We start from the raw sequence: 25,885 nt of genomic DNA, 5'->3' as shown, positions 1-25,885 counted from the left end.
GGAGTGTGTTACAGATAGTTTTTTACTTAGCACAATTCTTCTTTAATCTAGAGAGATTTAAACAGTTTCTTCCTCACAAAGTGCTGTTCTTTTCAACTTGAATTTGCTTTACATTATGTCTAAGTTATATGTGAAATGAATATTTGTCACCCATCCACTGATTTGCACCTGTAAGCAAATCCAGATATCCAGCCCACAGTCTATACTAAGTGCAATAACAGAGGAACCAAAAGACATCTGTTCAGAGAAGGAAGTGCCTCCAAGCCCGCCTGTTCTTTTTACTTTTGTCTCGAAGCAGTTATGCTCATGCAGTTGCAGTACTGGGGTGAGTGCCTGGCAATTCCATGCTGCTCTCTATACCCTGGGAGATGAACACTCTGGAGCAGTTTTCTGAAAAGCTTACATAAATTAGAAGTTAAATATTCAAATAACAGGTGTTCAGTTTTGCCAAAAAAAAAAAAAAAAAGGCTTCACAGCATCATTGTGGTGCATTCAAGACAGTATTTCACATAAATTAAGTACTTCTCCTCTCCCCCCAATAGTGCACCTCATTATTTGAAAGACTTGATACCTCGGAAGTCCAAAATTTCTGCAGGTTGAGTGTGGTCCATGGGTTTTGTTAAGTCTATGTCATGCTTTAGAATTGGTTGCAAGACTTAAAAATTAGAAGAGTTCACTTTAAAAATCCAGATTTGGGGATCATCTTTTTTTTAAAAAAATGAGAGGATTTGGTAACGCTGTCCTGTGATCTTACATGTCAAGTGCCTGTGCTTCCAAGTCTTTCCCACCTTTCTCTTTTCCTCATTTTCATTCCTTCCCTGGCCACATACAGCATCCAACTGTCATTCCGTCTTAAACATGTGAGCAGCCATGATGGGAATGGTGTGTCTTATTCAGCTAATGCATTATGCCACCATATTTAACTTTTTGTACTTCTAGATTTCTCTCTTAAAAAATGGGAATTATATTTGGCACCTATTTTTAATGAAAACTTTGACAGTTAGCTTGACTTTTTAAGAGTATTTCAAAGTAAAACTATTTATTACTATTTTAACTAGCACATTTAAAATAATGATTTTGTAGCATCGGTTAAGATTGGCTCTATAGCAGACACCAAAGTTTCTTTAGTCGAAACTTAGAAATGTTTAAAATAAGTTTTTGATACATGTCTTTTTCCTAGAAAATTAAAATCAGAAGTCTGCAAATAACATGTGTTTACATATATCATGAGTATTATTTACTTCTGAGTGTTTATATATACTTATCTACATATGGATGTATTCAGTTAATATGCATCTTTAGCTATAAATGATCATAATAAAATTTCTGCTGCTTAAATAACATTTAAAAGCAAGTTTAGGATGAACCTAAAACACGCCATCCATGTAGATGTTAACTTCAGATGCATGGCTTTCCTTTCAGAATACGGCAGGAGAATGATATGGTTGATTCAGCGCCTCAGTGGGAAGCTGTATTAAGGAGACAAAAGGAAAAAAACCAAGCCGACCCCAACAACAGGCGATCCAGACACAGATCTCGTTCGTATGTGGACTCTTTTTATACCTTGATTCAAAAACACTGAATTTGAAGTAGCATGTGGATATTCAGGTCTTCTAAAGTGTTTTAGTTCAACTAGGATTATTTCATTGTTTATTTGTCATATTTACCTTCTAATATTTGTGACATTTATTAACCATGTTTGAAGCCATAGAAGTTGAAGCACAGTCAAAACAAAATGTCATGAAAACAAGGCCCTCAAAGCCATATTTTTGTTTTGTGTTGTTTTTAACCAAAGTATACATTCACCTGAATAAATAGGAATAGTCTCCTTTGTTGCAGAGCCAGGCTGTTGGTGAAAGACCTGCTGCTTCTCAGTTTGAGTCTGCACAATTCTCTGAAGTCTTGTTCCAGACTGAACCAGATGTAAATATCTTCCCATCAAAATACCATTTGTGAACAGTAGTCAGTGAGTGATTCATTACACCTCAGTGTTGGAATTTGCGTGCTCCTCCTGTTGCTAGGCAACGCCATGTGTGAGCACAATTACACCACAATGGTGTGATTGCCAGTCCCCCAAATTAATTGTCTTTGAGCTGGTAAAGTTTCTGTGCGTGTGTGTTTTAAATCTGTGCATTATCAAGATTTAGACGCCTCACTCCCACTCCACTTGCCAAACCATGGCTCACCTTTTTAAAGTGAGCCAAGACTTAAGTACAGATCCTTTTGTGATCGTGGGTGGTTAGATGTCTGATGTTGATTACTCACAGGAGGAGGGATTAAGTCCAGTCGTGTATGATAAGGAAATGAAAGGATGTTGGGTAGTGGAGGTAGAGACTGGGTAGGTAGGTAGGGAGCTCTGAGGGAGCCAGGCAGGAGGGTGACAAGAGGACAGCTGTGAGTGCCACATCAGGTTAAAAGAGATTAGGAAAGAACTCTGGAGTGTACCGAGGGGTTCACACCAGGACCCTTTGTACTGTGTGACACTAAGGGACACTTCTCAGTCTTAGATGTTTACCTTTCAATTACAAATTAACCCCGTGTATATGTGTGTATTTTATCAGTAATGCATCATTATGAGTGATGACTTTCTTTTGTAATAGAAAACCTGCAAATAGTCACTAAACCATGTACACCCTTACAGATGTATTAATTACTCTATAATTTTTTTTAGCAACCTAATTAAACTAGTAGTCAATTTAAAGCTGAAGTTAATGAAAATTTCCTTTGTTGTGATAGCACCTTCCCCCAACTCCATTAAAAAAAAAAAAAGGAAGTTTAGATATGAAAGAATCAGACCTCACTGAAGAACTTTACCCAAAAGGTGCAGAACCCAAGATTAGATACAGCATAGTCATGGGTAAATCTTTTGCCACCATATTTTTACCTTTCCATGTGGAATAGTTTTCTATGAAGGACTTGTTATACACAAGGTTTGGCAACTTGATATTAAATCTTAAAACAGCATTCAGTTTTTCTAACTATTTCTAAAGCATTCTGAGTTGAATTAAATGCCAGTAGTACAGAAAAAAATCCTATATATAAGTTTTGAAGAAGTCAAAAAACATTCCTGGAGGCAATAGTAAATAAATGGAACCATTCATTTGTAAATAAAAATTGGGAAATAGAATAATTTAAAATTGTTATTACTATAATTCAGTTATATTATGGAGTAATTATTTGTAGTGGGCCTGGGAATTTAATAATTTTTTAGTCAAGTGGTCGGAGGTTCATTTAACAGCCTTTAAAATTGAGGCAATTTGAGGTGAAATTTACATACAGTCAGATCCTCTCATATGTACAGTTTAATGAATTTTGACAAATGTATCCATAATCTATCCATCCTGCCAGTCAGGATATAGAATATTTCCATTAACCAGAAAGTTCCTTCATGCTCCTTCTAGTCAGTGCCCACCCTCTCAACCAACCACTGTTCTGATTTCTTTTTCTTTTTTTTTTTCTCTGTCACCCAGGCTGGAGTACAGTGGCCCAATCCTGGCTCACTGCAACCTCTGCCTCCCGGGTTCAAGCCATTCTCCTGCTTCAGCCTCCTGAGTAGCTGGGATTATAGGCACCTGCCATAACACCCAACTAATTTTTCTGTTTTCAGAGAGATGGGGTTTCACCATGTTGGCCAGGCTGGTCTCAAACTCCTGACCTCCAGTGATCCACCGGGCTCAGCCTCCCAAAGTGCTGAAATTACAGGTGTGCACCACTGCGCCTGGTCCACTGTTCTGATATCTATGATTAGTTTTTCTCTCTTGTTGAACTTCATATAAATGTAATAACACAATAGATACTCCTTTAAAATATTGCTTCTTTCACTCAACATGTTTTTGAGCTTCATCCATGGTATCAGTGGTCATTTAAATTTTTGTATATACTGCAATATTTTTATTCATTCTCTTCTTGATGGACAGTTGAATTGTTTCCAGTTTTTGCCATTGTGTTATAGACATTCTCTACAAGTATGTGTGTGGAATTTGTTTTCTTTTGCTTGGGCAAATACCTAGGAGTAGAATTGCTGGATTAGAGGGAATTTGTGTGTTTGTTTATTTATTTTTTTGAGACAGAGTCTTGCTCTGTCGCCCAGGCTGGAGTGCAGTGGCCAGTCTCGGCTCACTGCAAGCTCCGCCTCCCGGGTTCCACGCCATTCTCCTGTCTCAGCCTCCCGAGTAGCTGGGACAAGAGGCGCCCGCCACCACGCCCAGCTAATTTTTTATATATTTAGTAGAGACGGGGTTTCACCGTGTTAGCCAGGATGGTCTCGATCTCCTGACCTCGTGATCCGCCCGCCTCGGCCTCCCAAAGTGCTGGGGTTACAGGCATGAGCCACCATGCCTGGCCACATGTTTAATTGTATAAGGAATTACCAAAATGATTTCCAGAAAGGTTGGGTCATTTTATACTCCACTAACAAGATATGAGAGGGTCTTGTTCTGCCCCAGTTCTTGCTAGTATTTGAGTTTGTTGCTGCGTTAATTTTCTCCATTCTACTAGGCGTGAAGTAGACATTCCATTGTGGTTTTAATGAGCATTTCTTTCATGGCTAATGATGTTAACCACATTTTTGTGTGCTTATTGGTTATTCATATATCTTCATTTTTAAAGTGTTCAAATTTTTTGTCCAGTTTAATTGGGTTGTTTGTCCTTTTTCTTATTCATTTGTAGGTTATTTATGTATTCTGGATAAAAGTTCAATTTCAGATATGCACGTTATGAATGAATACTTTCTCTCAGGCTGTGGTTTGCATTTTCATGTTCTTAACGTTGCTTTTTGATGAGCAGACTTTTTAATTTTGATGAAGACCAGTGTATCAGTTTTTTTCATTTCTAGTTAAGGCTTTTTTTTTTTTTTTAATCTTAAGGAGTATTTGCCTACCTCATGGTTACAAAGATAGTCATATCTTTTTCTAGCAGCTTTATCGATTTTGCTTTTATACTTAGGTTTGTGTTCCATTTAGAATTAGTTGTTGTATATGGATGAGTAGAGATTGAGAGGTGTTTTTCCTGTAGTCTATCCAGTTCCACCACCATTTTTGAAAAGACTTTTCATTGAAATGCCTTGTGGCCTTTGTTGAAAATGAATTGACTGCTCACATGTGGGCCAATTTTGTTTCATTGATCTATTTGTCTATCCCTAAGCCATCATGTTGTCTCGGTTACTGTAGCTTTATAGTAAGACTTGAATAAAGCAGTGTAAATTCTCCAACTTTGGCTTTCCCTCTCCCCCTTTTTGCAAGATTGTTTTAGCTATTTTATTAGGATCTTTGCATTTCTGTGTGAATTTTTGAATCAACTTGTCAGTTTTTACTGCCTTCCCCCAAAGACTTTTGACTAGGAATATGTTGAATGTATAGATCAATTTTGAGAAAATAAATATCTTATTCATCCATTTGTTTTTATCTTCTTGCAGCAATGTTTTATAGTTCTCAGTACGGAGTAATTTATTTTGTTATATTTCAGAAAATTTATTTTTCAGTTGTTTTTTAGTATATAGAAGAACAAAGGATTTTTAAAAATACTGATGCTACGTCCTGCCACCCCATAAGCCTTGTTAAATTCACTTATTAGCTCTAGAAGCTTTTTGGGGGGGCAGTTTCTTAGGATTTTCTACAGTTACAATCATATTTGTGAACAGTTTTCCTTGATTTCTAGTGTTTCTGTCTTTTATTTCTGTCCTTCCCTTATTATACTGGTTAGATCATGTAGTACAGTGTTGAGTTACAATGTTGAATACAAGCGGTAAGAAAGCAGACATCCTTGGCTGCTCTTTTTCATAAACGGAGAGCATTCAATATGTCACATTATATATGATGCTAGCTGCACAATTTAGGAAGATCCCTTCTATTTCTAGTTTGCTAAGAGTTAGTGAAGAGTTTTGATCATGAATGCGTCTTGAGTTTTGTTATAAACTTTTTCTGCATCTGTTGAGATAATTGTTATATGGGTTTATTGTGTTCGTGGAGGAATTAAATGGATTCAATTTTGAATGACACATCCTTGCATTCCTAGCATAAGCCCCTTGTGGTCATGATGTATTTTCCTTTTTGTATGTAGCTGGATTCTACTTGGCATTACCTTGTTAAGATTTTTTTCTTTGTTTTTGTGAAAAATTGATCTGTAATTTTCCTGTAATGTCAGGTTTTTGGTGAAAATATTATATTGGTCATTTAAAATAATTTGAGAAATATTCCTTCTTCCTCTGTTTTCTGAATGAGTTAATATAAAAGCATTTTTTTCTTCCTTAAATATATAATTCACCAGTGAAACAATCTCTGCCTGGAATTTTCTTTGTGGAAGGTTTTAAATTAAAAATTCAATTTCTTTGACAGATATTGATGTATTCATATTTTATACTTATGTGTAAGTTTTGATAATTTATGCTTTTAAAATAATTTCATTTTTATCTAAGTTGTCAAATCTTTCAGCAAAAATTTGCTTATAATTCTTCATGTGCTTTTAACATCTGTGAAATCTGTTGTGATATCACCACTTTAATTCCTGATGTTGGTGATTTGTGTTTTCTCTTCATTTTTTTTTAATTTATTTTTTTCAGGGAATCAATTTTAGATTTTGTTGCTTTTTCTTTGCTATCTGTTGTCTGTTTCATTGACTTTACTTTTTATTCTTTTTATTTTGTCTTTTACCTGCTCTTCTTTTTTCATCTTCTTAGGATAACATTTATTTTAAACCTTTCTACTTTTCCAATATAAGCATAAATTTATAAATTTCCCTTTCAGCCATGCTTTAACTATATCTCACATGTTTTTGACAGTGTTTTTATTATCATACAGTTCAAAATAATTTTTAATCTATCGTCTTTTTTTGATGCTGGCATTTTTAGTTGTGTGTTTAATTTCCAAATATTTCAGGATTTTCTACAAATATTATTATTATTCTAATTTAATTCCATTGCGGTTAAAAAAAAAGTCTGAACGGTTTTAATCCCTTGAAATTTATTGAGACTTGTTTTAAGGCCTAGCATATGGTTTTTAATGATGAATAATCTGTAGACTCAAGAAGAATGAGGAGTCTCAGTTACTGGTTGTCGAATAGATGCAGTTAGCTGATAGTGTTCAGATTGTGTCTTTTTTTTATTTCTTCATCTACTTTTCAAGTAGTCATTGAGAGAGGAATGTTAAAATCTACAACAGTGATTGTGAATTTGTCTGTTTTTTCCTTTAATTCTGTCAGTTTTTACTTCAAGTTATTTTGAAGCCCTGGTGTTAGAGGTATGCATATGTATGGTTTTTTCCTTCCTGATGAACTGCTGATGACCCTTTATTCTGGCAATACTCCTTTCTCTGTGTCCACTACACATGCACACGCATAAATTCTACCATACCTTCTTCATGTTTACTGTTTGCATGGTATATCCTTTTAATCTGTTACTTTAAGCCTAGTTATGTCTTTATATTTAAAGTCCACCTCTTGTAAACAGTGTACAGTTGGTCTTTTTGTTTTTTTTTTTTAATTCTAGCCTGACAATCCCTGTCTTTTAAGTTCAATGTTTAGCCTGCTAGCAGTTAACATAATTATTTGTATTTTGGGATATAAATCTGCCATCTTGTTCTTTTTTCTGGTTTATTATGCCTGTTTTTTGTTGGTTTGTTGCTCCCTTCCTACTTTATTTTGTGTGAATTGAATATTTTTTGATACTCCATTTTATTTTCTCTAGTGATATCTTACCTATACTTTTGTTATTTTTTTATTTATTGCTTTCTCTCTGTAAGTATGATTCTTATCAGTATGGTTCCTTATCACACCCTAAGATTAATATTGTAACATTTAAAATTTAGAAACATTGGAAAAATATAGCTCCACCTGTGCTTTGTGCTATTGTCATATATTTTATTTTTGCCTGTTAGAAGCCTCGTATTAAAATGTTAATATATCTTTGCTTAAACAGTGAGTTTTTATGTAAAGAAATTAAGAGGAGGAAAAAACTTAGTTACTGTGGTGGGAAGAATAATGACCCCTGATATATGTCCGTGGCTTAATCTCCATAATGTGTGAATATATGACCCTAGATGGCAGAGAGGAGTTAAGATTGCAGGTGGAATTAAGGCTGTTGTTAATCAGTTGACCCTCACCCAGAGATATTATCCTGGATTATCCAAGTAGGCCCAAAGTAATGGTAAGTTTCTTAAAAGTGGAAGAGGTGACAGAAGAGGAAGAGTGTTTCAGTTTGAAACGGACTCAACCTGCTGTTGCTGGCTTTGAAAATAGAGGAAAAGGCCTTGAACGAATAAATGTGGGCAGCTCCAGAAGATGGAAAACACAAGAAATGAATTTCCCCTTGAGTCTCCAGAAAGGAATGCAGCCATGCCAACACCTTGATTTTAGTCCAGTAGGACCTGTGTCAGATTTCTCAGCCGATACGGCCAAAGTGCAGTTAAAGTAGAAAAAAAAATTATATATATATTTGTGTGGATAGTAGTTCATTTAGAAGTTGCTGGCTGGGGACGGTGGCTCATGCCTGTAATCCCAGCACTTTGGGAGGCCAAGGCAGGCCGATCACCTGAGTTCAGGAGTTCAAGACAAGCCTGGCCAACATGGTGAAAGCTCGTCTCTACTAAAAATACAAAAATTAGCTGGGTGTGGTGGTGGGTGCCTGTAATCCCAGCTACTTGGGAGGCTGGGTCGGGAGAATTGCTTGAAGCTGGGAGGCGGAGGTTGCAGTAAGCCGAGATCGCGCCATTGCACTTCAGCCTGGGCAACAGGAGCGAAACTCCATCTCAAAAAAAAAAAAAAAAAAAAAAAAAAGTTGCTCTGGTGGGTAAAAAGCAGATTGAGAAAGAGGAAGAAAGGAAGGAGGAAAGCAATTAGAAAACTTCGCAGTGGTCCACGTGAGATGGTTTTAGCTCAGAAAAGATAGTGGTGGTGAAATGAAGAGAGTAGATGAATATACATTTTGGAAGTAAAGCTGACAGATTTGTAGTATGAGCGGTATTATGGATGACATTGAGTTTCTGAGCAGATCCACTGAGTGGGTAGCATCGTGTTTTACTGAGATGGGAAGGGATGGGCCAGGAATGTTTTGGGGGGAAAGAATCAAGATTTCTCTTTGTTAGGTTTGAGATGCCAAGTAGGCAGTTAATGGAAATGTCAGGTGGACAACTGAATACAAATGTTGTAACTCTTAAGGATGATGGATTACCTCATATAGCACAAACTGAGCTCTGTCCTTTATTTGAGTTATGACTGTTAAAAGCCTGAGACTTATTGACAATTAATAAAATACCTGCTGGGTGCTGTTGTTTGCATTCTGGATCTTCAGCTTATTACCTGATCCCCATGAGCTTCCATCTCTACAACACTGATGGTACCACGCTGTTAGGATTTTGCTGAGCATTAAGTGAGGTTGTGCCTGTGTCACAGCCTTTATTAGTAAGTTCCCCCAGGTCTTAGTTATTCTCTAGAAACACTGCAAGGCATTTGTGTTTTTCCCTGAGATGAGGAGGTGGTGAGAAATGAAGAGAGTAGAGTAAGGCAACTCACAAAAAGTCCTTAGAGACTTGAATTTGGTTGTGTGAGGATTTAGGAACCACTACAGCTTTCTTTAAAAGTGGAAATATAAGCTGGGTATGGTGGCTTGTATGTGTAGTCCCAGCTACTTGGGAGGCTGAGGAGGGATGATTGCTTGAGGCCAGGAGTTCAAGACCAGCCTGGGCAACATAGTGAGACCTCATCCCTTAGAAAAAGTGGAAACATGGCTAGGGCAGTATTCAAGGAAAGCAATCAAAATTATCCTTCATATATATATACATATACACACACAGACACACACATATCTTCAGATATAATATATACATAATATAGAAAATATTTTAAAATATATGTACTATATAAAAATATATATGGATATTTGGCATTTCAGATGTACAGTAAACCACTGATCTCTCCATTACTCCCATATTCTTAAATTCCTACTGCAGTATATGTAAATTAGGTATCCATTAAGGGTCAGAAGGTTATGATACATCATTATTCATTTTTGTATTTTATCTGCAACAAATAGCTAGAAAATCAATTCATTATTAAATACCAGAGACATAGAGTAGAGTAGTATAAAATACAAAACTGTTTTCTACTAAAAAGCGTTAAGCTGAAATATGATTAGATCTCTGTTAAAACATTGGGAAGTACAGTTCTATTTAGTACATTTTTCAGCTACAGTTGATGTTTATCACTAGGAAAAAAGCTTTGTTGAACCTGCTTTTCTACATGGCTGAACCTTTACTCGGTGGGATATTTGGAAGAGGCATTAAAGCGTCAACAATAGTTTTGGTAGGGTCAAACCTGGGTGCAAGAGAAGGCTCGGGCTCCCTCTGGTGGTGATAATATCTTACTATTTTTATTGAAAAGTACTGATACTGTGGAAGATGAGGCCGTCAGGGCGATGTTCTCAGTTACACACAAAACATATAAGTCTGGTGTGTTAGGTGAAGATATAACATGAACCCCCACCCCCAACCCGGAAGTGCCTCCTGAGCGATCTTCAGCAGCTAGGTTGTTCATCTCAGTGGCTTCCTAAGGCTTCTTTGATTTGGAGTGGGAGGGAGAAGAGTAAGACATCTCCTAATTATATTTATTTTGACCAGTCAGGAATGTGACAAAGAATGACTGGGATATTTGTTAGGTGCTTTGAATTCCTTAAAGATGTTTTATAAATGTACATATTTTCCACTCTAAATTTCCTTTCAGAGGAGTGATCAGTATAAAGATGGACAAAAAAAGAGTAAAATACTGCCATATTTTTTAGTATAATATACAAAATATAGTAAATATATTATGGGATAATGTATTGCCCATATTATGTTTTTAGATAATACAGTTGAATAGTTTGGGGGATATTTAAAATGATTATATGCAGTGATGGAGTTTAAATCCTTTGTCGATTTATGATATGTTTGTTTCAGGGTTTTGGAATAAGGGAAAGTGATTTGTGAATGATGTGTCATCAAACTAATTTCTGTGATTAATTTAAAGTGGAATATTTGTATGTGGAGGAGGGATGCTTTTGAAAAATACTGGACTAATACTGGGCTGCATGTTTATTTTCTATATATATCGTACCTATGGACAACTCAGGGTTCTATTTCCTTTCCTTAGGAATTTATTTGGAGAGTTTAAGTAAAACATCTGCATAATTAAGTGCCTCAAATTAAGAAAAATGACTGCTGGAATTCCACGGCTTTCTAAATCCACAAGATAACACTGAGCTGCAGATCATGAATTCATGCTAAATTATTGATTAAATGTGTGTGCAGATGTAAGCATAAAAATAATACATTCCTCATTAACATGCAGCTTGTGTTGACATTTGTGAAATCACAGGTGGTCTAGCAATCAGAGGAAATTAGCATTTTTTAAGCTTTGGAACTTTTCCTCGCCTTAAAACTGTTTGAAACTACTGGCCACGTCAGAACTTAGTTTAGTTAAAAATATGACTTTTATGGTGCTATAGAATGTAAAAATAAAGACTAAACTCTTCAGTCTTTTAGGACCAATGTTAATGGCTAGAAGGTCTGATGATCTCGTTCAGATTAAGATAACGTTTCTCAAGCTAGGCACGGTGGCTCATGCCTGCAATCCCAGCATTTTGGGAGGCTGAGGTGGGCAGATTATGAGGTCAAGAGATTGAGACCATCCTGGCCAACATGGTGAAACCCCGTCTCTACTAAAAATACAAAAATTAGCTGGGCATGGTGGCACATGCCTGTAATCCCAGCTACTGGGGAGGCTGAGGCAGGAGAATCGCTTGAATCCGGGAGGCGGAGCTTGTAGTGAGCCGAGATGGGGCCACTGCACTCCAGCCTGGGTGACAGAGCGAGACTCTCTCAAAACAAAAACAAAAACAAAAACAAAAAAAAACAAAGATAACATTTCTCTAATTCTTCTGAGATGGGAATGAAAAGCATTTCCTGTGGAATTACAGTAATAGTATATTTTAAAAAAAAAACATGAAAACACTCTTATTTTTTTTCCTGATAACTAAGGTAAGAAATTCTCCTGGCTTAAAAAGATCAGAAAATATAGAAAAGCATAAATAAGAAAATAAAATTACCTGCAATACCAGCACTCAGACATATCCACTGTTATCATGTTATCATTTTTTTAATGTATTGTTCATAGTCACTATCTCTCACCACTAGGCCTGATATCATGGGGTGTATGTCCTCCTGGCCACTCATTACTTTCCTCATTCTCCCCGTGTCCACCCTGAAAGCATTCAGCTTTGAATTGCATGCCCTCACATGATACCACTCACCACTTCCGGTAGTTGTCATCAACTGCACCCTGGGTCATTTTCCTCATTCTTTTAAGATTTAGGTTCTGCTGTACTGTCACTCTCTCCAGCACTATTCTAGTACTCACATAATGGATCTTTACAACAACTTGGCTTCCACCACCCAACCATAGCCACTTAATTCCTAGGTCATACCCTTAATCAGTGGTTTTCCAACTGGGGGCAGTTTTGCTTCCAAGGGGACATTGTCTACAGACATTTTTGGCTGTCACACTGGGGAGGTGCTACTGGCGTCTAGTTGGGTAGAGGCCACAGGTGCTACTGATCATGCTACAATGCACAGGACACCCTCCTGCAGCACAGAATTAGTATAGAAAATGTCAGTAGGGCCAAGGGTGGGAAACCCTGCTGTAACTAGATGAAGCTGATATGCCCACTATCATACCTTCCTGAAATAAGAATAATGATCAGTAGAATAGCTTCCTAACCTGGATATTATGTAATACTTCAGACTCTTGGTTGACTGTAAGAAGTAGATCCTGGGGTATGGTCACAGCTGAACCATCATTCTGTCAGAATGGAGTAACACCTTAGTGCTTTTTAATATTAGCACTTTCTCTGACAGTATCATTTAATGGGGTTAACATATTATCTAGCAAATCAGACCAACCAAATGTAGGAAAGGCAGAATCCGTACAGGACACCAAGGAAGCAGTTTCTATGATTTTTAAGAAACATACAATTTTTTTTTTTTTTGGGCACAGGGTCTCATTCTGTTGCCCAGACTGGAGTGCAGTGGTGTGATCTCGGCTTACTGCAACCTCCACCTCCCAGGTTCAAGTGATTCTCATGCCTCAACCTCCTAAGCAGCTGGAATTACAGGCACATGCCACCATGCCCAGCTAATTTTTTGTATTTTTAGTAGAGATGGGGTTTTGCCATGTTGGCCAGGCTGGTCTTGAACTCCTGACCTCAAGTGATCCACCCACCTTGGCCTCCCAAAGTGCTGGGATTACAGGCTTGAGCCACTATGCCCGGCCTAATCTTATTCTTAAAACAAAGAACATCTACATTTAACAGTACCATATTTGGTCTGAGACCAAGATTTCATCCCTTTTTCCTTTTCATGTTTTGTCTCATCCTGAGTTGATTAAAAGGTCTTTATAGACAGATCACTTTTTTCCCCCTGCACAAAGGAAAAACCATTTGGTCAGCTCAGTGGCTGGAAAGTAGCTTAGTGTATTCTATAGGTTCAGAAAGCCCTACCAGAATACCGTAGTGGTGCCCTTATGAATTGAGAAAAATGAAAGCATTAATGATATCATACACTAAAAGCATTACTGAGCCCCCCAAATGCTAATAGATTAATCACATACAATTCCATAGGATCAGTGGCTTTTAATTATTTGTTCTTTCTTTTGGCCTATTACTAGATCTCTGTTCTCTTAAAGGGACTGATGAAAGCTTATTTTCTCACTATGAAGAAAAATCATTCTGTGTCAACAATTGCAGTGATAATAGATTTCACTGCATTCATTGCTACAATGGGAGAAATAGTTGATACGACAGAGAGTACAAACACTTGAATGCTGACTGAATTTTTCATTCTAGGAAGTTAAAGATAGTGGTATAATATCTGCTCACATACTTCTTGGAGAAAAGATTTGCAGAGTCAATAGTTAGGAATGGAGAAGGGCGTAAAGAGGGTGGCAGCATGAGCCAAGGCCACAGACAGTCCTAGCATTTGCTGGCCCAAGTTTTGTTGCAGAAATGCAACACCAGATGTAACATGAAAGATGGGTCATTGGTACAGTCTGCCATCAGGGCCATCCCACCAGTTGCTTTTTCCTTGTGGTGTTGCTTCTCCTAGTTAATCACAGATCATGTTGGGACTTTTTAGAATCAGGATGAGTTCTTCTTTTACCATTACTTACAAATATCTGGAAAGATCAGAAACAGACGCCCTGAATCATTCTTCGTTGTACAGTTACCACTGGATGGGGAGGCATATGACCCTGCAGTTCTGAGGTCTTTCATTAAATGAAGCTCTGGTTATGACTGGGTTTTATGATTTTCCTTCAGCGGCAGTAGCAGCAATTTAGCTGCTGGTGTCTTTATACTAACCATCACAATGGCTCTCCCTGTCCAGTCTTTCCTTGTCTGTTCTCAGCTGGCAAATAAGAACTTCACAGTCTGAAAACTATTAAAGTTAGTTATTAGGTTGTGAGATGAAGCATGTTTGCAGAGATGAATGTTGTTTTCTCTATTTATAGGAGAAGCCCCGATATCCAAGCAAAAGAAGAGTTATGGAAGCATATTCAGTGAGTAATAGTTTTCTTTCTCATTGTTTTAAAACCCATGTAGTTTTAATGCAGTTGCAAGGAAGACTCCTGGTACTGAGAGGCAGCTTCAGCGTGATGCCTGCCAAAGCCATTGCCACTGTGTGTGGCAGGCACGTGAAGCACATGGTGGTGGTGCCTTAACCATATCAACAACGTATCTACAGGCAACCCTGACACCTCCTCACCTTGGATCATTTAGTCTCGCCTCTAAATGGACCTCAGACAGGCCAATAATTTACAAATAAATACCAAGGAAAACAAATCCAGAAGAAAAAAGACACCTACCACAGGGGAGAGAAACAGATCTTTTATAGGGAAATGGGGAATGACTGGAGTCTGAATGTAGAAAAATTGAAAGAAGGCAAAAGAGCTACAGAAAAGGTTTTACCCCTCCTATTTTTCCTTGAACACGTTTAGTTTTTATAAATTTTCATTAGTTTTACTAACACTGTTTTGGGACAAGATTAGAAAGGGAAAACTCACCTGCCGATTGTGAAAGATACTAGCATTTATACCAGCACCACAACTATCATTTTCTTGCATATTCCTTTATAGAAAAGAACTTGTGGATCCATCCGGATTGTCCGAAGAACAATTAAAAGAGATTCCGTACACTAAAATAGAGTGAGTGCCTTTCAGAATCTTCTCACAAAAGCTTTATTAGTGCTTGTGAGTAATCCATTCTAATTCTTCAATTGTGTTCCAGGCAGTGCTTTAATTTGTCTTTACATTTTAACCAAAACTAGGTGACAGTAGCAAAAGAGGAAGAAAAGTGTGCATTAAAGCTACTTATTCTACACTATAATCACTATCATCTCTTATTAGCCACCTCTTTGTACTTGGTAGGTACAAGGGGGCTTTTCCTGATTAATGTCAGTTTTAAAATAAATTCTTTTCTGAGATTCTCATTGATAAAGTTTTTTATCCATTATTTTACACCAAGAGAATTATGTTGACCATAAAACTCTCATATGAGCCCAGTCCAATCCCTGGCATAGAAGCAGCACATTGAGCAGGCTTCGTGAAAGCACAGCAGGAGTCCTTAGTCACCAGTGTAAGAGGAACCGTACCTGTTGACTGTGTTTTCTGTCTTACCAGTACTTGGTTAAGAGAAAGTGAGTGCCTGCTTTGTTTCCCTTCTGTAGCTATGCTGCTTTCCCACCACAGTTAAATAGCAGGTTGGTACACCCCAGCCACCCTCTGTCCCCATCTTTAGGTCAAAGATTTGAATTATTTATTTATTTTTAATTATTAAGGTATAATTGACAAATAAAAATTGTGTATGTTTACAGTATACAATCTGATGTTTTGATATATGTATACATTGTGAAATGCTGAAATCAAGCTAATATATCTATCACCTCACATACTTTTTTTTTTATGGAGAGAACACTTAAGGTCTACTTTCTTAGCAATTTTCAAGGAAAGACTGAATTCTTAATGTTAGTAGCTAGGACAGTGGACCAACTTTTTCCATTAGGAATGCCATTTTGTCTGCATTATAGATTTTGTTTACTTCCACACTACTAAGAAGAATTCCACGGTAAGGAATAATTTCATTTAAAATTTGGTTGTTAAAAAATATACATACATACATATATATATGTATATACACAAATACTTTAAAGAGCTTCATTTTCACATATTGTCAAGGGAGCATTTTTCTTGTGAAATTTAAGTCACTCAGGCTTTCAAACCCTAGAGGAGTCAAGTTCTTTTTAAAACTCTGAAAGTTGTTATTCTTTTGCGGTTTCAATATTAAGGAAGAACTCCTACTTTTCCTCTTCTGACTTTGGGTGTTTGTTTTCATGTTTCTTGGTTGCTTGTTCAGGACACAAGGTGACCCAATCCGCATCAGGCATTCTCATTCGCCACGAAGTTACCGCCAGTATCGCAGGTCCCAGTGTTCAGATGGGGAGCGATCAGTTCTCTCGGAAGTGAAGTAAGTGGGCAGGCCAGAGTACACCATCACCATCATGGCTCCAAAACAGTGCAGTCTAAAAGAACTTTACTTGCTGATGGAAATGTTTTATATCTACACTGTAGTTCTCTTCCAACTTAATTTATGATTCTAGATACTGTTCCAGTCACTAATTCTAAAACTCATTCTCTGCAGTTCAAAAACAGATCTTGTACCACCACTTCCGGTGACCCGTTCTTCGGATGCTCAGGGCTCTGGGGACGCTACAGTTCATCAGGTTAGTAATAATAAGGTTTGAAGAAGGTGTTGTATTGATGACAATTTTGAGAAGCATTTTGTGCTTTGGAAAGTTCCTTTAGGGAGGTAGGGCAGGCAATGAAACCTTAATGTCATTCTGAGATTCTGTATTTTAAAAGAACGTGTAGAAATCATGGAAGGAAAAGTGCATGATCAAGAACCCTGGCACAATCTGGGAAGAGTTAGGAATAACAGGTAGAGGTAGTGTGGCAAAGCTGAGGATAACAAAGATTGTAAGACCATTTGGAGCCAGAATAAAGAAACAATTGTTTCACTAATTAAAAAGCAATAGTAACAACAGGTATTTTGAGCCAGAGAAACAAACAGAAAGTGATAGACTCACTTTGTTAACTGATAGCAGACAGAAGAATTACTTAAGTCCTGTTTTATTTCTGTCTTCTCCATCACAATTACTTTAATTCTGGAAATGTTTTTAAAATGTACTTAAAAAGGAATTCAGAGACAGAACACCTAGCTGCCTTAACAAAATCACTTTAACACTTAGCTGAATTTGATAATCAGGGGAACACTGTAGCAAACATAGTTCAGGAAGAGTTTCATACCACCTCTCATGATGTATTTTTTAATAAGATGGGAAAAAATGTGGGCTGAATAAGACCGTTGGATGGATTTATATCTGGTTAAACAACCACTGTAAAACTCTAAAAACAAGGTTGATGTGTCTGATGGATCAGGGTCAGCCCGTTGTTCGTCGTGTTGTGGTTTTCTGTGTCATTTGATCATGGATCCTTTAGAAAAGCCAGTTGTATCTACTGACTCTCATCCCATAAAAATGCATGTAAGCACATGTACAGTTTTTGGACCACGTAAGAAGCCTGACACCAGCAGTATCTATCATGTGTGGCCCTTTTTGTTTTTATCAATGACTGGAGCAAGGCCTGTGCTAATTTAGGTTAGGTTCCCTAGATAGATTCTGAAATGGAGATCTGCATGCAGGAAGCTTGTTGGAAAGTGCCCACGGGATCCATACTTGTTGGGGAGAAAGTCAAAGACGGGTTTGGGCAGAGGCAAGAGCTGATCGCACAGGGAGCTCTAGAGCTGAGATGGCTCTTCAAATTCATCCTACTTTGGGACAAGGGGGTTGAACCTTTACACATTCACACTCACCCCTTAGAAGTCACTGGGTAAGGGATGTTCTGGGAGGGGGGGGGTTTCTCTTCAACTGAGGGCAGTTCCTGGGGAGGGGCTCAGTTTTGAGCTACACGGCAGGCAACACTCCCAGCAGCTAGAGAATGAATGCCTCAGTCTAGAATGGAGATCTGCATGGTAAACACAGCTTCTACTATAATCTGCATAATATTTGATGAGATCAGCCTGGGAGAGCTAATAGGTTGTCCAAATAGACGATTGGTTTAAAGTTGACAGTACTTTTTCAAAATTATATTCATGATTAAGTTTAGGCTTTGCATTCTGACTGACCTGAATCATTTGTGTTTCATCTCTGTGTACTTACTTCTGTAACTTTAATACTGCTAAACTTCTAAGCCTCGATTTTTATACAGTGTAGATAACCTACCTCCTAGGGTTATTGTGATGATTAATAAGCAGTTATCTTTCGGTGTATTTTTTTTTTTGTCTTAAATTTTAGTTGGTTTCAATACAAGTAGTAATTTTTATTTCCACTCAGGAATTAAAAAAACTTACACATATTCTAAGTTGGAAGAATAGCTTTCACTTTGCGGGATACAAGAACTCACATGAATCTTCTGATCAGTGGCACTGATTCTAAGCCTGTCTCCAGGACACTCTTGATTTTGAATTCAGTAAATATCCAGTGAGCCCATCTAAGGAGTGTTGAGCACTGGTCTGAGCAATCAGCAAACCATGGCCTAAGGGCCAAATCTAGTCTGCTGCCTTTGTACAGCCCAGAAGCCAGTAATGGTTTTTACACCTTTAAAGGGTCGTTTAAAAGCAAAACAAAATAACAGTAACGTGACACAAACAGGATGTAGTTTACAGTCTGGCTCTTAAAGTTTGATGACCCTAGCCTAGACCTGGAGGCATAAAAGTAAACAGTTAAAACAAATAGGAGTATGCATTACAAAGAAATGCCTGAGCTAGAGAAGCAACAAAGTGACCTCACTTTACATGTTTAGGGTGGTCAGAGAAGGCCATCTCAGAAAGTGGCATTTAAAGCTGAGACCTGGCAGGTGAGGAGCTAGCCATGTGAGTGGCCGCAAGGCTGATGTAATCAGAGTGAGGAATATAGGGAAAATGCTGACTCTGGAGAGGGCCTGGGTATTTGAGGAGCTGAAAGACCAACATGCAGTGAGCTTGAGGGGAAAGGCAGATAACACAGGGACTTAAAGGCTGTGGGAAGCGTTTGGATCTTACTGTTTTACTCCAAGTGCTAAAAGGAAGCCACTCATCTGGCTGCCAAGCAGAGAAGGGGCTGGAGTGACCAATGGAAGCTGGAAAGGTACATTTTTAAGGTACAACTTTAAGTTCTAATTTCCACCACAATGCCACCAGAGTTCTGGCAGTGACCTGCCTTACACCTCACCTTGCCTTTTCACGCAAAGGCTGCTAAGAATGGGGAAGAATACCAACTTAATTTCTTAAGGTCTGCAGAGTGGACAGATTGAATCCTAGACAAACTTACAACATAGTACTTATTTCAGGTCTTCTCCTAGCACTTTTTTCTGGTAATTCTGCTATATTCTCCTCTCACATTCACTGGTGTCCTCTTCCCACCTCTGGCTATCTAGAAATCTTCCATCCCAAATAGATGGGTTCATGCTTCCCATGATAGGCAGAATAATTATTCCATCAGTGCTTTTTGAATGTCAGTAAAACAAATTAAGCCAGTCATAGGAACAGATTAAAGGTAGCTGCATTTTAAGAGGGATTTATTTATTTTTAACTCAAATCTCAAAATAGATTGGGACGGTATAGCCCATTATTTGTGGGAATATACATTTGGGGAAGGAAATATGCTTGCCAGCCTGATACACTGACAATGTTAGACCATCTCTTGGAAGTAAGAGGAGGAGGGGTTTGCATAAGAAGTAGTAGTAGTTGTGAGTTAGTGTCATTCTCAGAGCCTCCACCTGTGATGGTGGGAGATGTGTAAAACCTAAGTTTTACAAACTAGTGGATGTGGTGCCCAGGCTCTGGTAATCAGTTGCCCTGTTTCTTCAAATGAGACAAGTGATACGGGCTCACAAGACATTGTTCCATTCATTGACTACTGAAAATATAATCAGGGGATTATAAATTGCCTCCAAGTCTCCATCACTATCCTGTTTGGAAGAGTGAGAAGGTTGAGAGCCTGGTTTGGGAATTGTTAACAAAGTAATGACACTGATTTGGGTGAATTATGCCTAATATTCATGAATAAAATTGTTATGCATGTAAATGTCAGACTAACTTTGTATATTAAAGTTTAAATACAAACTTTGTTTATTTTGCACAGCTATTTAGAGGGAACATTTACTGAATAGCTTTTGGTATTATGAAACTTTTGAATTAACTCAGTATCTTACATTTAAGAGCAGCTTGGTTTCTGATGTAATTAAAATACTTCATTTGGCTGTTTTCTTCTGAATCTTTCTACATTTTTCAAATGTATTTTATTTTAGAGAAGAAATGGGTCTAAAGATAGCCTGATGGAAGAAAAACCTCAGACATCTACAAACAACCTGGCTGGAAAACACACAGCAAAAACAATAAAAACTGTACAAGCTTCCCGCCTCAAGACAGAAACTTGATCCTGATGAAGGGTCAAGGGTAGGGGTGGGAAGGTTGTGTGCGCCACTGGTACTTTTGAAACTGTGAAATAGGTATCTTAATTCAAATCTCAGACCTGCAAGTATTTCTTCAGCATGAGAAAATACATTATCTTTTGCTTTTTTTTTTTTTTTTTTGAGATGTTATCACTCTGTCGCCCACGCTGGAGTGCAGCGGCACCATGTCAGCTCACCACAACCTCCACTTACTGGGTTAAGCGATTCTCCTGTCTCCTGTCTCAGGCTACCGAGCAGCTGGGATTACAGGCGTGCACCACAACACCTGGCTAATTCTTTTTGTATTTTTAGTAGAGACAGGGCTTTGCCATGTTGGAGGCTGGTCTCGAACTCCTGACCTCAAGTGATCTGCCTGCCTCAGCCTCCCAAAGTGCTGGGATTATAGGCATGGTTTAACTACAGCACAGTTGTGCTGAAGGACCTTTTTGTTTTAACTGGAAGAATAAGTATTTTGTAAAAATTCACTTGATACCACATTTTCATTTCTGGAACAGGATAGCAATCATTCATTTCTATCTTGTGTCTGTGTCCACCACAACCAAGACCAGATGCATCTGATGAACATTCTGGAATTCTGAACTGCAGCTAGCCTGCTGTGCAATAGTACAAGTGGGAGGACGTCTTCCCAGGGCTGGGCTGGTTCTCAACTAGTGCCCAGATGCGAAAGGACTGAGGCATCACTTTCAGACTGCATATATTTTTATTCATATAAAATTCTTTATAATACTGTATTTTGTGGTGTTAAGTTCCACCAGTTATTTACAAATGATGTAAAAAGCTTTAAGTGTTGTTAATTTCTAAAGTGTTCTTGTGTTTTCAGAAGTCTAAGTGGATCTCAGTTGATCTGTCACCCCAGACCTCAAATGATCCATCCACCCTGCTTGGCCATCTAATTCACCTGCTCTCCCCAGTGACTATTTTGGACCTTTCCTCTCCATAGATGACTTTGCAATCTACAGGGAAAATACTTATGCAGGACATCTTATATCTACCCCTTACCACGTACAGTTCTCTCCACAGCTGCCAGCAGCCCTAACCTTTTTGTCTCTCCACCTGTGCTTTGGATGCTCTTCTCCCAGCCTTTTCAGGATCTTTGTCTGTCCTTCTCCTATATTAATGTATTCAATTATTCTCTCAGCTAGATCCTTGCTACTTGGTTTTAAATTTAAGACCAAGATTAAAGAAAACTATCTTTCACAACCACAAACCCCCTCCCCCCAAGCAACTAAGAGTTTCCTCTCATTCTCAGCCAATTTTCTTGCAAGCAGTATCTTTAGTCATTGCCCTCAATTCATCTAATCCCTATCTTAAGCTATCTCTAACATGGATCTTTCCCTCTACTCCACTAATATCCATCACTGTGTTACTTAATCCCAGGGAGAATTTTTTGGACATTCTTTTGCTTCTTTAATATAATCCTATTTTGCTCCTACCACTGACCATCCTTTCTGGCTTATCATGCTTTACCTTGCCATTAATTAGTGGAGTTTCTCAAACTTCAGACCCTAGGCCCTCTTCCTCTACCACCAGCAGATCTCATTTATACCCATGGCCTTAAGGTTTATTTCTGTAGTTTAGACTACTGAGTAATGTGCTACTGCAAAAAGACCACTTGGATTTCTCAAAGTAATTTAAAAATTCAACTGTTTAAATGCTGCTCCCCAGCTGAATCTAGGGTCATTATGCTCATCAGTGTGCAAGCTGGACACCTAGCAGTTATGGACACCTCCACTATTACCACGTCTAGTTGGCTCTGTCATCCAACTATAAACGATCTTATTTCACTAATTTTACTAGTCCAAGCTGGTCTCTTGTCTAGACAACAATAAGCAACCTAGTTCAACTACCTTTTCTTGCAAATCTGATTTTCCACCATGGATTTATCTTGCTTTAATAAAGCCAGAGGGAGCCTGAAGTGGTCTGGCTTCTTTACCTACCTCTTCAGCCTCATTTTGTAACACTCCCACCTCCCATAATGGCCATCTTACAAGTCTCAGTAAGGACTCAGTTCTAAAACAGGGCACTGAAGAGGGAAAGCAGCCAAAACTGTCTCAAAAGTAAGTGGACTAACGGTATCTTTTTTCTAGCCCAAGCCTCTGTATATGTCATTCCCTCAGTTTTGCCTTGTGAAAAATATGACACATACCTTTAGTCTCAACTCTTTCTCAGGTTTCCCTAAGAAAATCCTATCATGGAACTCACAGTGAAGTTTTACATTTGTGATGACATTCCCTCCACTCATCTATGTTTCCAAAGGGAAGAACTGTGTTGTGCTCATCATCGTGTTCTCAGCTCCTAGTACAGTGCTTTCAATAAATTTTTTGAATACCTCTATACATTATTTGTTGTTTCCTGCAAAGCAAAGGCAGAAGATATGCCAACATTAAACGTACAGTTTAGCTGAAGGAAAAGTACGCATTGAGTGCAGTAAAGCACACCTGTCATTAGAAATCAGTCTAGTTCTAGCCACGATTTTGGAGTCACTGGAAGAAAGTACATTTCTCTTTGGGCCAAACACAAGCTATTGTTAAGGCTATTAATTATGGTGACAGCAGTGAATACTGATCAAAAAAGAACCCCTCCTCCCTTATAACTTTTTAGAAATAGCTATTTCTGGCAGTTAATCACTTAAAACACAAATGCCAAAGTGCATTAATATATTTATTCACATCCTCACTGTCTTAAATGTGTATTTACAGACTCCAGCAGGCAATTATGTCAGTACTCCTCAGACTCCCAGAAATTTCAAATGATCCAAGCAACTCTTGTGAAGATCAAATTTTCAAAATCCTCACCAAGGACATCCTAAGAGAAAAAATAAAGTACTCAATTCGACAGCAAGTATTTTTGTATTACATTTTAATCAAGAACTTGGTAATATGCTTGCGATTTCACAAGTTTTTAAAAAACCTCAATTACTACACATAAAAACAAATCTTAAAGAGATGCAGAATGCCAGTACTATGCGTATTTATTTCCCTGGGCTTCTCAGGAAGTATCAGCAAAACCTTCCCAAAAATAAGCTGTGGAGGCTGTCCCATTTATTAACTCACCTTAATAGCTACAGACAGAGCAACACTACGAATGTACCACTAACATTAAAACTCACTAGAGAAGGAACCCCAATTTAAAAGGTGATAAAAATTCCCATTACAAAGTGCTTTAAGACATATCACCCTACCTTCAGGTCACCTTTATGCTCCCAGATGGTTTTCAGCTAGCAGCAGTCTACACTTCAGGCATCCATCTTCCACCTGAACAAAAATTAGAACTGGCTAAGAGAAACCATACACTTAAGGCTGGCAGGGTCAAGATCACGCGTGTCAACGTAAAAGCAGCAACTGTTACTTATGCAGCTCCTACACCAAAGATATCAAATTTAAGGGCAGGAAAAGGCTGCAAAGCGTTTAATTTACGCCTTTTTTGACACCACATTCACTAGTTTCCAAAGCGAATGGGCAACACAAAGGCTGACACTGCGTGAGGTCGGCTTTATGGCATAAGGTTGCTGACTGGCTGACAGTAATCCCGATTACAGCCTAAAAACGGACAACACATTTCAAAGAAATTTTATCACGACTTAAAATCCGACTTAATAATGAAAAGTGAAATGCGATGCGTTTTAAATGGCGACTGGTCTTGCACGAACGTGAAAACTCACCTGTAGGGTAGGTGATCACTCCCGACGAGCACCGCACGTGGAAACAGCTGTAACCAGGCACTCTGCTTTTAAGTTATTTTACACGGGGGCAGGGCAAGCATAAAGTCAGTTATACGGTAAGGCCTTTTTACTAACGAAAATAAAACCAGGCTTATCTGGAGAACTCCCTGGCAACAAATCCACGAAGCTCCCCGTTTCCAAACGTGGGAACGCAGGCCTGAGGCCAGGCCGCTGCCTTTGTTCACCGCCCCGGACACTTCGGACACAGGCCGCCGCAGTCGACTCACCAGACTCAGGGTGGCCGCGTTCCCCCGCCCGGCGCCCCTGCGTGAGAGACCACGCGGCCACAGCCAGGCGCCATTCCAGAGGACCCAGAGCAAAAACCACACCAAGCTCGAACCAAAAAGAAGAAAGGACACGCTTCCGTCCCATAATGCTTTTCTACAAGTGGAAGGACCCACTGTCCGAGAGCGCGAGGGGGGAGCGGGCTGTACCATCGGCCGCTGCGCTCCGGAGAGACGCCGCCGTGTGGCCGGAGGGAGAAGTGCCAGTGAGGGACCGAGGGGCGTGTCACCAAAGGGAAGAGGAGCCTGGGTTCTCAGCCCGAGTCACCTCTGCGGATGTGTGGCCAGTTCTTTCCACAGAGGAGGTATCCAGACATCCCCCCACCCGACCAGGGTCAAGAGCACATGGTCAGCGCTGGCAGCGGCAGGAGCCCAAAGGACTTTACACCACGTGTTTTGGGACCCGACAGAATTTATGTGTCCAGCTGAGGAAGAGTAGGGTCATTGATTCGAAAGATATTTAGTCAGCACTTACTATGCTCCAGGTCCTGGCCTGAGTGCCTGGGAATCAGGTGTGGGTGAGCCAGGCAAGGTTTCTGTGGTACATTCTGCTTGGGTGAGAAGGCCACTGACCAGGTGAGCCCGGATGCTGAAATTCTACAATGTAAGTGCCAGGAGGGCAGCAAAAGAGGGTCATGCCATAGGGTAGCGCTGTCCGATGGAAACAGTGTGAGCCATGAGTGTAATTTTAAATTTTCCAATTGCCACATAAAAAGTGAAAAGAAGGCCGGGCGCGGTGGTTTATGCCTGTAATCCCAGCACTTTGGCAGGCTGAGGCAGGTGATCACCTGAAGTCAGGAGTTCAAGACCAGCCTGGCCAACATGGCAAAACCCCGTCTCTACTAAAAATACAAAAATTACTCGGGCTTGGTGGCGGGCGCCTATAATCCCAGCTACTTGGGAGGCTGAGGCAGGAGAAATCGCTTGAACCCGGGCGGGGTGGGGGCAGAGGTTGTGGTGAGCCGAGATCATGCCGCTTGACTCCAGCCTGGACAAAAGGGCGAAACTCCGTCTCAAAAAAAAAAAAAAAAGTAAAAAGAAACAGATCAAATTAATTTTAATAATAACCCAACATATTTTAAATATTTCAACAGGCAATCAATATGGGATTATTAATAAGATATTTCTTTTAATCTAGTAAGTCTTAAAAATCCGGTGTATATTTTATACTTCCAGCATATTTCCGTTCAGACTAGACACATTTCAAGTGTTCAGTAGCTCATGGGGCTACGGATAGGAAGACTGGAGGTGAACTCCGAGCAGATGTGTGAAGGCGGTTATGCAAGATCTGGGGACAGCA

General features: G+C 39.0%; 1 protein-coding gene, 1 long non-coding RNA gene and 1 other non-coding gene across 6 annotated transcripts in view; 1 reads left to right on the top strand and 2 right to left on the bottom strand.

The window, feature by feature from the left end:
* The window catches only part of EPB41L4A (erythrocyte membrane protein band 4.1 like 4A), a 274,611-nt gene that overhangs the window by 232,698 nt on the left and 16,028 nt on the right, over positions 1 to 25,885 (top strand). For 3 of the 4 annotated variants that reach the window (XM_004042349.5, XM_055387552.1, XM_055387551.2), the window contains 6 exons: positions 1,423 to 1,542; positions 14,527 to 14,574; positions 15,151 to 15,219; positions 16,427 to 16,537; positions 16,712 to 16,793; positions 20,416 to 22,914. In XM_004042349.5, the coding sequence (XP_004042397.1) occupies positions 1,423 to 1,542; positions 14,527 to 14,574; positions 15,151 to 15,219; positions 16,427 to 16,537; positions 16,712 to 16,793; positions 20,416 to 20,544 (559 nt within the window). In that variant the 3' untranslated portion in view covers positions 20,545 to 22,914. Of the gene's footprint in view, positions 1 to 1,422; positions 1,543 to 14,526; positions 14,575 to 15,150; positions 15,220 to 16,426; positions 16,538 to 16,711; positions 16,794 to 17,508; positions 17,510 to 20,415; positions 22,915 to 25,885 lie in introns of those variants that run through there. The other variant, XM_055387555.2, reaches the window with a different exon arrangement.
* Positions 23,224 to 24,994, bottom strand: LOC101135287 (uncharacterized). Its single transcript, XR_002006157.4, has 3 exons — positions 24,242 to 24,994; positions 23,762 to 23,834; positions 23,224 to 23,385 (listed from the first exon to the last, which is right to left on the bottom strand). It is a non-coding gene; the product is annotated as an uncharacterized lncRNA (long non-coding RNA).
* Positions 23,920 to 24,052, bottom strand: LOC115934848 (small nucleolar RNA SNORA13). Its single transcript, XR_004070589.1, has one exon. It is a non-coding gene; the product is annotated as a small nucleolar RNA SNORA13 (small nucleolar RNA).

Source organism: Gorilla gorilla, chromosome 4 (assembly GCF_029281585.2).
Source record: "Gorilla gorilla gorilla isolate KB3781 chromosome 4, NHGRI_mGorGor1-v2.1_pri, whole genome shotgun sequence".
In the NCBI taxonomy this organism is placed as follows: Eukaryota; Metazoa; Chordata; class Mammalia; order Primates; family Hominidae; genus Gorilla; species Gorilla gorilla.
The sequence above is the reverse complement of the archived record's forward strand: the minus strand, read 5'-3'. Positions and strand labels throughout refer to the sequence as shown.